Consider the following 16,862-nt stretch of genomic DNA (forward strand, 5'->3'; position numbering starts at 1 on the left):
TAGTATCTCCCGTACAGCAGGGTTAGTGTTACGGCTGGCCTCCCTGGTCCAATCACTTGATATATTTGTTGTCTAATGCTTGCAATGTCTGTGTAATTTGTGTCTTGTCCTCAGGTTTTTCTTTTCGGTTTTGTTTGAGTGTAATGTGGTCCTCCAGCATTAATTACCGTAATTATCTGCTATCAAAGAATGTCATGACGTCATGAAAATTGAATAATTATGACGTTTTATGTTTATCCCTATAGAATCTATTTTTCATTATTTTTATCGATGAGACAAAAAAATATTGTGCATAGTTCATGGAACCTGGACCGATACAAAAACTGCTCTTTACCGATGAATATTCGTACATGGAGGATGTAGTTCTAATAGAATCAGTGTTTGTGGAATTAGATAAGCTAGGTGAAGGAATACGAATCGTTAGCCTGGGACTTACACCAGATTCACTTATAATGGGAACCTATAAGATCATCAGCTACCAGGATGACCACACACTTATCTATGATTTCAATCGCGATCTGAGTATTGAAGGATTAGAAATTAAATGGCTGGTGCCTTTAGAATGTGTAAATATTTCACATGTTCCAGATGAGTATATTTTACGTGTAAGTTATGCTATACATCTTAAACTATCATTAATGATCTGAATAGATTGTTCACAAATCTAAAACGTGAAAAATATGCACTATGCTATTAAAAATTTTATTGTAAAGAATGTTTTATTATGTAATCCAAAATGTTCTGAAAAATATATTACTTTTTGGAAGACACTTAAAGTAAAGGACAATATTGGTGTCAGCCATTATCACATATGCGATAGAACTGGTTAAACACGTTTCAAATTATAACTATAACACAGAGATAATTGCTATGATAGATGTCTAACGAAGAGTGCACGGGGCAACGTTGGCTCTGAAGGTCGCGTGTTCGATCCCTGCATTGGCCGTGAAAGTTCATCGGGGTTTTCCGGCGCGGTTTCCCTCCTGTCAGTGGTGTAGGACGGACAAGGACACCTGTCTAGTTGTTCGAATGGGACGAAAAACCTAGGTTCTGTGTACTCACATAAAAAATCCTTTGGCAGTTGGATTTCGATATAAGCTATAGACGCCACAGTGCCGCTACCCGCACACTGTATGGCGTATGCCCGGCTTCATTAGCCCAGTAGGAGCAGAACAGTAGGACGTTAATTTATAAAAAGAATTGACTGTCACTAGAGAAGAGAAAACGGTAGAAATAGAAAAAGTCCATGCATTACCATGTTTTTATTAAGTATAGAATGAACACGCCAACAGCGAGGCTGATGTCCCCCGCCGAAATCCCCCCCAAAATAGATGACACATATTAAATAATCGCACATTTATCTTTTTCAAAAGTATCAAGCAATCAAACGGATTATCAACTATACACTAAGTTTCACCACTCTTTATCAGATAGAATCAAAGTTATCTTGTCCTAAAGCATCGACCAATGAAATTGCTTAGCTTTGCTTGGCTTTAGCTCGAAATGTTAATCATTGAACTCAGCCAAGACATTCACCTAATGAACATCTACATCAAGTTTAAGCATTCTATTTCAATTAAAAGCAGAGTTATGTTACAAAGTGTTGACCAATCAAATTGTTTAACGCACCTTAGCCTAAGCAGAAAATTCTCATCATCGAACTTAGTCAAGGTAATGATAGAATGAATCTATATTCGGAGTTTCATCACTCTCACTTAATTAATAAAAACAAAGTTATCGTGCCCCAAAGCATCAACCAATCAGATTGCTTATCTCTGCTTACCGTAAGCAGGCCATCTTCAAACTCCACCACGGCATTCACCTAATAAACACCTGCGCTTAGTGTGAACATTCTAGCTTAATTCGAAGGGCGGGGGACAATAAAAACAAGGGAATGTACGAGCTTTTTCTATTTTTCTCGTTTTCTCTGATCTAGTAACATTCAATTATTTGTTTGAATTGTCAGATATCCTCTCACAGTCTCATATAACAATTTTTTGTCTTCGAAGGAATTATCTGTGGGCAGAGATTCTCTCCGGCTATCTGTTACTTCAGTCAGTTATATAGAAGGATAAGTCGTGTTTTCCTTTTCCTGTCGTCACTTCCGTTTCTTGAAATCTTCGTTACGCATCCATCGTAGCAATGATCTCTGTTAAAATTATATTTGGAACGTGTTTAACCAGTTCTATCACATACGTGATAATGGCTGACACCATTATTGTCCTTTAAATATAGAGCTGTGAAATCAATAGAAATTTGTACCACAGTTGGGTGTTGCTTTATTTTTTTGATTTATATCTTAAATTACATATTACATATTCAAGTCCGGGATTTAATGTAGTGCACTTAACAAGTTAAATGTAATTGACTCTGCGTTCATCTGACGTTGTGTCGTTATTATAACTATAGTATGGAGCGGGATTCACGACATCTAACAGCATTATGCATATTTGTTTATTCAGTGTCTTCAATTCCTATTATAGTGCTACAACATTATGCATCCAAAGACAACCCAACGTTACGACAACAATCAAGCGACGTTATCTTTGTTGTATTTTCGCCATAGGTGCAAGATTTTACATGGCCACTATTTAGCCACCATATAATTCAGAATTCAGGGCCGGTATTGTAAAATATATTCCTACCATAATATAAAGAAAAGCATTCGAATAAGTGTCAACATATTTTAAGTCATATTTCTTATATTTTTTCTCCACAGATATGTCCAATAAAATGTGTGCCGCGAAATTTTGAGCTATGTAATCGTGTAGGTTATAAAGCGATATGGAAGAAATGGTTACATCGTTTAGGTTATTTAAATGACGACCCATACGGCTACATCCAACGCCATTCTCTGCGACCAAGTCATAGCGAAGAATTGATCCAAAGTGAAAGTGAAGAAAGTCAGAGTTCGGTGGAAGTAGGCCTACATTTAGAACTATAAATGATATGTTGTACGGAAAAGAGGAAGTGGTAACATGACAGATTGTCGTTTAAATTAAATGAAAAGAAGGCGTTGGAAAGTGTTATTTGTTACTGATATAGAAGAGAGGGTAGAGCTATGTATAGTGGCCTGTCGTTATCATTCAGGATATAACCAAATTTCTTTAAACGAAATCAAAATGAAAAACAAAGTCAAAATCAAAATGAAAAGTAAAATAGAAACAAAAGTAAAAATATTTGGCTGTGTATCATGTTATATTTGAACGTCACTCTGGTTTGAGTTTCCGTTCATAGTTGTTTCTGGAAACTCTGCAGGTCACAATTTTTATCCGATTTGGGTGGGTTCGATTTTTGCATGTATCGGATAGGCACTTCGTGGATTATTGCCCCTGATTGTAGGAAAAATCGGGTCTCTTAATTATTAACATACACTGGTAACCTCTAATAAAAACAGCAGTGCATTTCCGCAGTTTTGTATTGTTTCTGAATATCCCCTACTTTTTTTGAAGAGTATATTTTCTGGGAAAAGTACATTTTACCTTCTAGTCGGAAAAATATTGTGCCCGAAATCCGATACCTTTTTTGTGTAGGACCATCATCATTATTATTTGCCGGTGATTGCAGCTGCAGCTTTGTTTATTGGCATTCGTTTGCACAACCACATAAAAATAAGGCTATAATTGAACCACATTCAAGTTTCTGTACTCACGTTAGCGTCGTTTTAATTCTTTCTTTTTTTTTAAGTGCAAAGATGGGTGTCTAAGACGTTTTTTGCCCCGAATGCCGGCGCGGTCCACGACGTCCCTGCTGTCAATCATGTATGTAGAATATCCCACCACGTTTATAAAATCCCATAGAGAAATGTGGTCCGTATTTCTCACCACAATCTTTTAACTCCAAATTAATGGGTTAGGGCATACATATCAGCAATTCAGTTACAACTTAAAACTTCTTGTAAGAAGAGAATAATAGTACCTTTGTAACTGGATGCAGTTTACATGATTATATTGTTATAATCCCATTACTGCTCCAGATGAATAATTTTGTGGTCTGTTTTCTATGTACCAAGAAAATTATTTAAAATTGCACACAATTTATTAACATAAATAAATTCCATTTCTATATATACATGTATATACAGGACCACCTTTAGGAGCTAAGGAGCTCAACTGGAAAATTCCTTGAGGGCTCCCAGGATAACAATGTCGGCTTTAGTGAAATGATTCATAAAAAGTGAACAGAAATGCCTACTTTCTATTAAAAATGTACTTTCAACCCTACACTACAAATTGGTTTTATTTGACAAGGCTAGAACAAACATCCTAGCGCCCCCCCCCCCTCCCTGAAGTACAGGGTGCAAATGGGAGGAATTTGTTTAAAGCCGACCCTGTGTATACAATATGTACAAGTCATTATGAGAAATGAATATTTACAAACCAAATACATGTTTATCACAGGAGGTTTTTTTTAATATAAAAACCTAGAATGTTCATTCACTCATTTCCAATTACATGTATGTCTATCAAAATAGAATGAAAATACAATGTCCATGATGTAAAATGGACATGATGTAATTACAATAAACATACATGTAAATACATTGTTTATGTTATTACAATAAACATATATGTAATTATAATGGGCATTATGTAATTACAGTAAACATACATGTAAATAATATGGACATTATGTAATTACAAATAAACATACATATAAATACAATGTACATTATGTAACTACATAAGTAAATACAACATTTGACCATGATGTCATTACAATAAACATACATGTAAATACAATGTACATTATGCAAAGTAGATACAAATTTATACAATGTTATTACAATGCACATGATGTAATTGCAATCTACATAAATGTAAATACAATGTACATAAATGTAAAATATGACATTAAATGATTTTATCCTACCATGAATTTCAACAAAAATCATAATAATTCATGAAAATAAATTTTTCTCAATCTGTGAACATAATCCTAAAGCCTGATCATATGTCAAAAATGGTATTTTCCAGAATGAACAATCTCTTCACAAAGTTTTCTCACATAAAAAGGATATTTTCACAATTGTTTGGATTCAAGAGTTTGGTCCTTTATTTCATCTGTTAATGTTAGTTTGATGTCCTCAACGCTAGTGGGATTAGACAAGGTAGCACTTGATTCAATAGAACCTAACGATCTTCGGGGTGATAAATTTGGAAGAGGTGTACTAGATTCAGTAGAACTTAAAGATTTTGGAGGTGTAAGTTGAATTGGAAGAGGCATATTAGATTCGACTGTACCTAAAGATTTTGTAGGTGTTGGATTTGAAATCGGTGTGTGGAATTCTTCTTCTGATTCTATATTTTGTAAAATAAACGATCCTGCTGCTTGTTCTATACCTGCCTTTCTTGTTCTTTGATTATAATCTTCTGTATCTATGGAATTCAGATTATTGAGGAATTGTGTTTTCTTGGGAGATGGTATAATATTACCATCATCATCTACAACAGCCAGATTATCATGTACTTCATCATCTGATACTTCATCATCAGTGCCCTGCATCGAATCAGTCGATGAATAAGACAAGAGATCATCTCTATCTGTATCACTAAAGAAACGGCTCAACTTACGTCCACCAATACGCCACGATTTATAATAATCATCTCCGGGATCACAGTTGCCAACAGCTCTTGATAAAGCTGTTTTTCCGTTTGAACCAGAGTCAACTTCATTATTATCTTCGACGCTACTACTATTTCTATCACGTCCCTCCCCAATGCTATCTTTTATAGAATCACTATCAGAATTACCATCTACGTCGCAAGTACGTAATCTCTGGAACAAAAGCTGGGAGCTTTGTGAGTTGAGGTCAAACTTCAATAGGCCTCGGGCATTATATGGTTTAAGTTGAATAGTTTCATTAGTATCAGTTTTTATATTGGATGTATTTTGGTTTTCAGCTGCGGTATCGATGGAATTTCTGTCTTTTGGGTCTTGAAATAGCACAGTAGTTCCTGCATCTGCTTCCGCTTCTTCTTGTAGTATGGTTGGTAAAACATGAGATAAGTCAGATCCGCGTCGAGTATTTAAACGATTAGTCGGCATACTAGCGGGATCTAAAATGGAATTATCAATACTTGTTTTAGGTGTTTGTTCCTTGCAGTCTGGCGACTTAAAGGCATTATCTGAGCCTGTTGATAGCAGTCGTTCTCGTTGATGTGTCTCTATACAAGCTGGTGTAGACATTCTCTTACCTAGTGGAGCACCAACCCTGAAAAATGTCACACATAAAAAAAATTACAACCAAACTAATAGTAAGTGCAGGAGGACCGCACTACATGTAAAACAAAAATCTACAAGATAAACCTGCGGACAAGACAGAAAATAGACATTGCACCAAATAAACAAATATCAAATCAACTATTGACTCGCCAAATTTACGACAGCAAAGACCTTCTCAACATGTATATATATAGAGAGAGAGAGAAATGGGGTTTAACTTCCACTCGACACAAACTAGGTCATTTCAGGACTAACATATGGTTTAATTTTATTTCAATAATTCGCTTGCGCGTAGGGTTCTTTAGCAGTGGGAGGAAACCAGAGGATCCGGAGAAAACCCACGAGGTTGGACAACATGAATATAACAATGAATAAATAATATAATCTTGAACAAATATTTGGTACTTGAGAAAAACTCAAGGACAGTTATGACAAATCTGCATGTATTTAGTCTGTAACCTTTCAAGATACCTTTATTTATATGACAAGCAAAGGGAAGGATAATTTTATCCAACCGGCATCTTATGCACATAATCATCTCCATATTCCTCCTACTTATAGATCTTTTACATGCACCCACAAGAAGAAGGTGTCTAAATTCTCTTACCCTAAACTATCTTTTCTTAATGCTAATGAAGGTAATCTTGTATGACTGGGGTTGAAGAGATCCATATTCGAACCTCGTCTTCCCGTAACATATTGTGACATACTGTGTCTTTGACTAATTGGCTACAAAATAAAGAAAACTTATTAACTATAAGTTAAAAGACCATAATAAAATATTAAAGCCACTAATCACCATCTGTATTTTCTGTACAATATCTAATTTTTCACAGTTTAATCCAGGTTAAAATTTACTCAAATTGATCATTTAACATTTAATTATGAAAACAAACCAAAGGTAGATAATCAACTGGCTTGGATTTAATCGGATTAAAAAGAGGCCCATTAAAATTAAAGATTTTACTCAAAGTTATACTTTTATAGATGATGTTGGATTGTATATACTGTTGATCATCACATCTTTGTAAATACTAAACGCATTTGGATCATTTTTTAACTGTTCACAATATTTTGGTTTACAAGGGATTCCTCAAAGTGACTATATATAATTATTTTCCAATAATGATATTTTGCCTGATCTTTAATTTAAAATGGCACAGATTCTGTTTTATTTGAATCAATAATAAAATTCTCAGCTTGTTTTGTGAAATAACAGTCTGTCTTCGTAAAAAATTTTTACTACTTAGAAAAAGTCGATATTGAGATATATATTATAAAAAATTGGGTGTTCAAATGTTAACACAGTAAACCATAACTGAAACTAAAATTATTAAACAGACTGACATCCACTGAAACATTTAAAAAAGTCTAATAGTAAAAAAGAGAAATTTTCTCTATATAGAAATATGAACATAGACTTTAATGAACAATACTGGAGAACTGCAGAACAAAACACAGTTTGAATAAACAAAATATGATCAACCCCGAAATACTTACTTTCTTGTCTGATGTACTAGTCACATCGTGTCTATGTACAGAAGCATGTCTAAGACATAGTCTATTTACAGAGGAGAGATATGGACCATGTTCCTTTCTTACATCATGGAATGACTGTCTACGTTCCGCAGGTACAGATTGACCTAACTCACTTGGTACTACCAATATTATAGGCCGAGCTATTTTATCTGTCTGTAAAATAAAATTACTGTTATGTCAAAAAATATTTTCAAATCATAATTGACGACCAGAAAAAAACCTTCACTTTATATTCTAAAGTTATCTGAAATGAGAAACTGTCTCTGCTCAGATTGCATTTGTATACATTATATATAAATTATATTGGTCAACATAATATAATTATTCAATATTTGTAAACTGGGGAACCTTAAATAGTTTTTGAATAGGAAAATAGTTTTATTTGCATCAGTTTAAATGAGTTAAACTCTTAAAGACTGAGATAAAAAAGTATAAACATGTCAATGGCATTTCAGACCTGCACATGACTACCGGTATTATATAGCTTCTTCAATAATTGTGACACACCTATTCAAGATATTGTATAAAAGTAGGGTTACTCTATATATAGTTGACTTCAAGTAACCTTAATGACTAACAAAAGTACAAACTGTACTTTATGTGCATCAAAATATATCCCTTTAAAGATGAAGCAAGATTTACTGTTGTGTAATACATTGTTTAATTTTCAAACCCAAATACTTACTTAATGAGTAACTTCTTAAGTGTCTATTTAACTCAAATGTTTGCCACCCATTTTAGAAAACACATTTACACTTGCGTAAGATGTCGAGTACCTTTGTACGCAATTGTTTGATAATTTATCCAAGGTAAATAATATATTGTAACAGGAATAATTATCAGAAGATTTGTTGAATATGGGTGGATAAACATTTCATATTTGAAATTTTTACAGGACGGTCTCAATTTTGGATGTCAAATGCAAACTTATAAATTTTTAAAGGGACAACACAGCAGATTTCCCGAAATTTGTATTCAATGCCATAAAAGGGGTTCTAAATTTACGATTAAAATATTTACTAACTAGTATGGACCTACCTGTAAATTGAGTTTTAAAACAGTCCAAGGTATATAACATGGTCCAACAAACTGTTCTCTTGTATAAGCATTTTGAGCATAACCTAAGAATAATACAAAACATTACTAAAAATAAATGTAATGACAATTTAGTTATTAAAGATGGGAAGAACTTTCATTTCGATGTCATAATATTAATAATCAATCTTTAACTTTAGAGGACAATAAGAAACAGGAGAAAATAAACTTACCATGAACAAGAACTACATCTGCCATACTAGAATCAATACAGAATGTACTTGATTCATTTACTGATACAAGATATGATGTTTCTAATCTTAACTTGATCTTTTCTTTAGTTAAACCCTATAACAAAAATATAAAAATTAATATATTGTTGTTTAATCATATGCAAACCACTTAATAATAGAACCGTTGCATAATTCTCATTGCGTTAATTTGGTATTCAGTCTTCCCTGATAGTGGAACAATTAAGACACTGAACTAACAGCAGATATCAATTAATCTTCTCGTTGTCAGAACTTTGTGAAATCCTTAATGAATAATATTTCTCCTGAAAATAACACAAATCTTAAACCTTGGAATTCTACAAAGAAATGTGATGTCTTAGAGAATTTAATACTTATCTTTAAAGATGATTTCAGATCAGTTTGATAGAAAATTAGATCAATTAGATAAGAAGTTAGAACAATCTGATAGAAAATTAGATCAATCTGATAGAAAATCAGAAGTTAGAACAATCTGATAGAAAATTAGATCAATCTGATAGAAAATTAGATCAATTTGATAGAAAATTAGATCAGTTTGATAGAAAATTAGATCAATTTGATATAAATTTTGTTGATAGAAAATTAGATCAATTTGATAGGAATGTTGATTTAGGAGAAATATTTAGCAATAAGAAGAGCAATCAGCCTGTTCCCCAATCCCATTCAGAAAACTATTGACTAAAATATTGTTGACTAAATCTAACCTGATAGCCTGGTTGCTCCATTAATACACCAACAGCAAGTCTAGCAGCACAAACTTTCCATAATCTGTATTCTAAAGAGGGTTCAATTTCAACAAACTCATCAAAAGCTTCTTCCATCACCTCTGAGCTAATAAACAGCAGCTACAAAAAATGCCATTAAAAAGTATTAGGACATTGTTACGACAATTTGCTACTATTTTAAAATATAATCATACTTTTCAAATTACATTCTTTTACTAATTACCTCTTGGTGCCATGATTCACAGTCTTAAAGAAATATCTTAATATACAATGATGCGAGAATTAAATATAAATAATTTCAATTTGCATATTTTGGTATTAACATCTGCCAATATATAAAGCTAGTTTTGTGGCTAAACAAGAAACATTTCAGAATCTAGCATAAAAATAACAAAATTAAATTTGTCCTTGCATCAAGGTTATTCTCGATTTTTGGGGCCATCAGGAAACCTCCTAATTCTTCTTATAAATTTTAAAGAAATTAAACCTACCTGAACTGCTGTTTCACATTTAACACTAGCCATTCTAGTTCTATGTGTTAAAAATCCCATTTCTCCAATAATATTACCAGTTGTCATAAAATCCATTAATTTATTCTCGGTCATCCCTGTTACACTAACACTAGATCTTGTATGATTAAAACTTGTTTCAAGCTACAAGATATAAATAAATCACAATTTCAACAGACAGTTAAGACAAAAATGACCATAGTTATGTTCTGTAATATAAAACTCAATAATTGTAACAATTCTTTTAATTATTTTATTCTGGGATTATTATGCAAAAACAGGGTTGAGAAACAAAATCAATTATCTTTAATATGAACTATCGGTATATAAAAATATACATAACTTACCCTGACTAAACCAGAAACAATGATATATATTCCCTGGGTTGGATCTCCTTCTTTTAATATAACTTCATCATAATTATAGCTTTCTAATTTTGCTCGATTCTAAAAATATAGACCGAATATAAAATATTTCTATGTTATTTCATTAACGTTACACTTTGAGTTTTAGTCATATTCTAGCTGTATAACCTTTTCTTGTTAATATTTCAAATTATCTTTGAAGAGTGTTTGGTTCCCATTATGTGTCTTCTGATATATGGACAAAAAAAGATACTCAAGTAGAGGCTGGTAAACCTTTCCATAAGATTCTTGAAATGAAATGGGGTTTAACGTCCTACTGTTCTGCTTCGAACTGGGCTAATGAAGACGGGCATACGCGCCATACAGTGTGCTATGAGGGAAATTTTGCTCGGACAGCATCACTACGGGCTACTCTTATATCGAATTCCAACTGTCAAGGGATCTTTTACGTGCATGCCAATATGTACACGGGTCCTCGTTTTTTTGTCCTATCCAAACGACTAGACAGCTGTCCTTGTCAGACCCTCCGTCCTGCATCACTGACAAGGGGGAACAACGCTGGAAAATCTGGATGAACTTTCTTGGCCAATGCAGGGATCGAACACCAAACCTCCAGGCTAGAGAGCAAGCGTCTTACCCACTTAGCCACCGTGACCCCCACCATAAGATTCTTACATATAAAATCTAATAATCAACAATTGTAGCCATGTTTAAAAATGGAACTGTGAAAATATACCAGTTTTACAGCCAAGGGTATCTTAAGTGATTGAGTGAAAAAATAACTAATTTTACCTTGAAATATTCTATGAGTTGTTGATCATTCTGTAACCAGGTAACGTTATTTAATAGTTTATCGGGTGCTGGTATTGGTATACTTGGTGGTGCACTTAATAATAACTTCATCTGTACTTCTACCATCTACAATAATTATATAATACAATACTTTATTTATTTATATTTTAATACAATTACTAATTAGAATATACATTAAAAGAAACTTATATTATAACTGATGGACCATCAGTAAATATCATCACTTTTAAACCTTGTGCACAAGGTTGATTTTCTTAGGCAATTTGTAAACTATTTTTAATTGCTCCATTTTGCATTGTTGGTTGCCTAAAAATTGCTTGTGTGCACTAGGCTTTATATACATTTTGCTGATAAGAGGCAACAGAAAGTATACCCACATAATCAACTTCAGCTCAAGATCTGGTTGTTCAAGAATCATTTGGAAAAGTTTATCATATCAATTGTGTTTAAAATAAAGTTACATAACCCCAATAACATGTTTCAGCCACCATTTTCAAACAGCTGTATATTTTGGACAGAAATATTCAGACATTTTTTGACATTGCATATGATTTGCATAGTTAAACAAGCTTTTTCTTTCCCGGAGACCAAGTGACTGGTACTTCTCCTTTAATATGAACCAGTATTTGACCCAATATACAAGGAAAACTTGAAACTTAATTCTAATACTTACAGTACATATGACATAATGTACACATTTATCTTTTGAATAAACTTTTCAATTCTGTTAAATATGTCTATTTATGTCATAAAAGCTGTTGAGATTTGGTAGGTGTTAGGAATGAGACTCCCATGGGAAATTTGAATGTTATTGACTGACAAAATCCCATTTCAATGTCATTAATGTCAATGAGTTTACATAAGAAACTTCAGACATAATGTAATGTAAATATGTATATATATATATGGAAATGGTAACCAACTATTTTCAGATATTTAATGAAAATCAAAATGATGACAATAACACCGATAAAGATTATAAGAAATGTAACCTTTTGTAACTTGTCTCTCTCTGATTCTATTAATACACCATCTTCATGTAGTTCCCGTATACCATCACGTAGATTGTTTAATACACTTCTTATAGCTTGTCGTGTTTTAACTGATAAAGCTATATCAGGATGTTGTTTCTGTAGAAGACCTATTCAAAATAATATAGCTTGATACAAGTACAACAGTATACAATAATAATGCTGTAATCGTTACTTCTGCAGGAAATGGGGTTTCCAACCTTTAGATTGTGGAATGCATTAAGTGTTCATCTCTGTATTTCACGATGGTCAGTGGTCACCATTGTTAAAATTATATTCACTAATTGTGCATGTCCAAAACAGCCCAATACGGACTTTAATGATAATGAACGTAACTCTAGAAATAGTTTATTTAATGTCATGGTGATAGCGGTATCTGCTTTGTGCTGTCATAATTCATAATTTTATTTTTTATGCCCCCTTTATATGCAAATAATCTTAATCAACCTGTCCATAATTACATAATTAATCATGTATTGGACGTTAAAATTGTAATAAACAACAACAATATAGCCCAACATTTTTAGCAAATCTTCGTGGTTAGATCTATGTTTGAATCTGATCAAATGAATACTAAGGAGGTATGTCCAACTTTTTAAGCATGTTTGTTTTTAGTTAAAGGGTGATAAACAATAAATTACTGACATTTTATAAAATATCGCCCAGCTCTACTTTCAAGCAGTAACGAATGCTTTTGGTTTCAACCAAATTAATAACCAGGGGACTTACATGTACATATGCTTTGTGAACCACCCTGATCTCCTACAAATAAAATATAAAAAAACATACCTAAACATCTAATTACATCCAACTTAGAGGAATCACAATGATGTTTTAACTGTTTAGCTATATCTTTACTATCCACCATATGATCAATCAGTTTACGTACTTCTTCTTCTCCAGCAACAAAACCACGCCCCAGATCATAACCATAACTGAGATGCAAACTTATTCTATTCTTTACTTCCATTAATACTGACGGCAAGAGTGGCTGTAATATACAATAACATGTGATAGAATTAGTTATCCGTTCTTTAGTTTTATTACAGAGAGAAATGGTGTTTAACATTAAATCATAAACTAGCTCATTTCCGGACTAATGGTACATATTTACTTCAAAAATCAACTTTTATACAGGGATCAGAGAAGAAAACGAAGAACCCAGGGAAAACCCCACTCCTTGTCACACACATGTCTGGAAAGTAACTACAGCTCTTGACACAATGACAGATCTATATTGCCCCCTGCACTGAGTTGATCATCTAGATTTGAACATTTTAACATTTATGAAGATTATAAATTTGAATGTTTTCGAATGAGAGCCACTTTGGCCTTAAAAGCTACTGTAGTTTGTTCTGGAAAAAAGTATCATTTTTAACTGCATTTTGTTTAATAGCTGCTCTGAGTAGATGGGTGAACAACATCAACTCGATGCAATCCTCCATTCCTCCATAGTTATAAATAAAACTATGGAGTCTTAAATTGTTGTTATGTCAATTATAAGCAGTTTGTGTCATTATAAATATCATGACCTAATTATGATTAATAGAAACTAACTTTATGTTTGTATGTCTTTATTTCTATACTTACCTCAATAAATCTCAACAGCCTAATAGATCTAATAGCTATCATCGAAACTAATACAGTTTTAATAACTGTGTTAGTTCCATCTTCTAGTGGTGCTAGTGCAAACTGTAGAACAATATCAACAGTTCCATGTATAATAACCAAAGATCCTAAAACTTGCCACACATTACGGAAAAACAGTTTTCCTTGAACTATTAACTGTAAATGAAATGAAAAAAAAACCACACACATTTAAATAAATAGATAAAAGTCCATTATTTTAGAAGAAAATGCTACTATAAACTTTTAGTTCATACACATTTAAAAGTAGTGTTATAAAAATTATTTGTCGTATAACTGGCCTCTCAATTTCAAGCATGTCCAAGATTAATTTCTATCTGATATACATATGCAGGTATATTCCTTACCCCCAAAATATCATATTTCTGAACATAACCTATATATGCCTTACAGGGAAACAGCCTTAAAACAGTTGGAATTCGATATAAGAGTAGGTCATAGTGCCACTGCCCGGGCAAAATTTCCCTCATTGCACACTGTATGGCGTACGCCTGTCTTCATTAGTCCAGTCGGAGCAGAACAGAAAGACGTTAAACTTACATGAAAATATTGTCTAATATTAGTTGGTTTAAGTGTAGTTTCAGCTCTGAAAGCAATTAATATTCAAAACGAAAAATATCAAGAATTACCTTTATGATAACTTCCAAAAAATAGACAAAAACCATTATAACATTAAAGACATTCATTATATGTCGAAACTCTTTCCAGGGATCATTATAAATACACACAACACTTAGACTTGAATTTATTATATCCATAGCAATAGTACAGTACACAATTATACTGAAAACTTTTGCTTCAGTTATATGCATTAAGGTCTTTAATATTTTAGAAGTTGGCTCTTTCACAACATCCACACGGATGATCTGTTTTAATCTTCGTTTCTGAAAAAAAGATCAACATTATATTTCAGTGCAGCCAAGTTCCATAAAAAATATATACTGGTAGGTTAATTTTATTGTGTTGTCTTAGTGCAGCTCCTAGGACTGTGGATTAATATTAGGGGTGACCATAAATCAAATAGCAAGCTTTTTGAAAAATATTGTGAAATCAATTTTCTGGAGAAAAACCCTGCATTAGGCTTCATGAGAATCTATTATATACAACAGATGTGCTGTGCTACAATGAGATGGCTGCAAATTTTAGCAGTTGAGAAGATCTAAGATTTCAATATTCTTTACATACAATTCTAATTGTAAAAGCCAGACAATTTTCCAAATTGCATAGTTAGGATTATAATGCCCAGTATCTATTTTCAGAGAGGCATAGATAAACAAAAATCAAAAGAAAAAATTTCATAAAATGTAATAATCCATGAACTTAGTTTATCAACTTACAATATTTATAAGATATTGTGGAACTTCCCATGATTTCTTAATTTCTTCAACATCTATAAACCTAAAAAGATAAAATTACAAGAAATAAGACAAACGATATACATAAACTAGATAATAAAACAAAAATATATGTATAATCTGAACTGCCAGTCAATATGGTTTCTGAAAAGTTAATTACTGTTAGCAGTTTGTATGTTGATTCTAGTTCTACTGCTTGCTGCAAGTTACAAATATGGGTTCAGAACACATTATAAGGGAGACAATCAGTTTTTGAAAGCTTATATCCAAGGTCACAACAATACTGGTTAAAATTCATAAGAACGAACAGGTGAAAAGGCTTACTTACTTTCCCTTTTTATCAGCAGAAACTTCAGTACATTCTTGTAATTTACGTACTGCTTCTCTAGATAACATACCTTGTTCAAATTGTCTCCAATAACTCAACTATAATAAATATATTATATTTTTATAAGCTTCTAATCACTATATTATAACCCTATTTACAATGGTAACAAGTACTGTAGCCATTCCAGATAAATTGTTTAAAGTTGTACCATTTAGGCATCAGTGCCAGAACTATTCTCTGAAAGATTGTGTAGAACTCTGAACATGCACGTATTTTCATTTACACCACCAAATATATATATATATATTTAACCAAACCAAACTCAATCCCAGATAGATACCACCTCACCTCATTGTACCAATACTGGTCCAAACTGAGTACCATACATTTCAACCTGTTTACACTACCAAATATTCTGTGCAACAGTTCTAGATCCCAACTGAGTTTTATTCCATTTTGGTAGTGTAAATGGTGTTTATGTTTCAGAAAATCATCTGACTGCATGGACAGTCTTTCATCTCATTGACTGACTGAGAATAAGCTAATGTTTGCTGGATAGACAATAAAAATACCCTTGTCATTTCATACATTAAAAGCAAGGTAAGAAAAGTAGATCATAAATTGCTAGTCATCCGAAAAACAAACTTACTTTCTCCGCTTTGAGAAGTCGAAGTACAGCTTCATTAGTCATATCTCTTAGTTCTTTACGAGTTGGCTGCGATGGTAAACATGCATCACAATCTGGACAGATAGCATTGGGTCTAATATCCATTGATTCTTCTAAGACAATCTAAAACATACAATATTATATTAGACACAAAAAGGGTGTATATATGAATCATGGGGGGGGGGGGGCAGGATGGAGGTTGAGTAGTCAAGTGGCGTGGTCGTGGTTTCTATATATAGTTTTTATGTGTAGAGTAGAGTCACCTACCCAACCTCGTGGGTTTTCTCAGGGTCCTCCAATTTTCTCACTTCTAAAGATGCCTATGCACAAACAAGTTATTGAAATAAGTTA

At 32.8% G+C, this 16,862-nt stretch overlaps 1 protein-coding gene across 1 annotated transcript in view; it reads right to left on the reverse strand.

Annotated features, from left to right (window-relative positions):
- Positions 1–4,015: 4,015 nt before the first annotated feature.
- Positions 4,016–16,862, reverse strand: part of LOC126825041 (sodium/hydrogen exchanger 10) — a 39,082-nt gene continuing 26,235 nt past the window's right edge. The window contains exons 14-29 of the mRNA XM_050554468.2: positions 16,494–16,634; positions 15,845–15,942; positions 15,499–15,559; positions 14,791–15,045; positions 14,105–14,299; positions 13,304–13,505; positions 12,476–12,624; positions 11,463–11,588; positions 10,653–10,751; positions 10,288–10,449; positions 9,776–9,916; positions 9,033–9,147; positions 8,803–8,885; positions 7,726–7,917; positions 6,833–6,954; positions 4,016–6,214 (exon numbers count right to left, since the gene is read on the reverse strand). Of these exons, the coding sequence (XP_050410425.1) occupies positions 5,023–6,214; positions 6,833–6,954; positions 7,726–7,917; positions 8,803–8,885; positions 9,033–9,147; positions 9,776–9,916; positions 10,288–10,449; positions 10,653–10,751; positions 11,463–11,588; positions 12,476–12,624; positions 13,304–13,505; positions 14,105–14,299; positions 14,791–15,045; positions 15,499–15,559; positions 15,845–15,942; positions 16,494–16,634 (3,333 nt within the window). The 3' untranslated portion in view covers positions 4,016–5,022. The remainder of the gene's footprint in view (positions 6,215–6,832; positions 6,955–7,725; positions 7,918–8,802; positions 8,886–9,032; positions 9,148–9,775; positions 9,917–10,287; positions 10,450–10,652; positions 10,752–11,462; positions 11,589–12,475; positions 12,625–13,303; positions 13,506–14,104; positions 14,300–14,790; positions 15,046–15,498; positions 15,560–15,844; positions 15,943–16,493; positions 16,635–16,862) is intronic.

This window comes from Patella vulgata, chromosome 6, assembly GCF_932274485.2.
Source record: "Patella vulgata chromosome 6, xgPatVulg1.2, whole genome shotgun sequence".
NCBI classification, from domain to species: Eukaryota; Metazoa; Mollusca; class Gastropoda; family Patellidae; genus Patella; species Patella vulgata.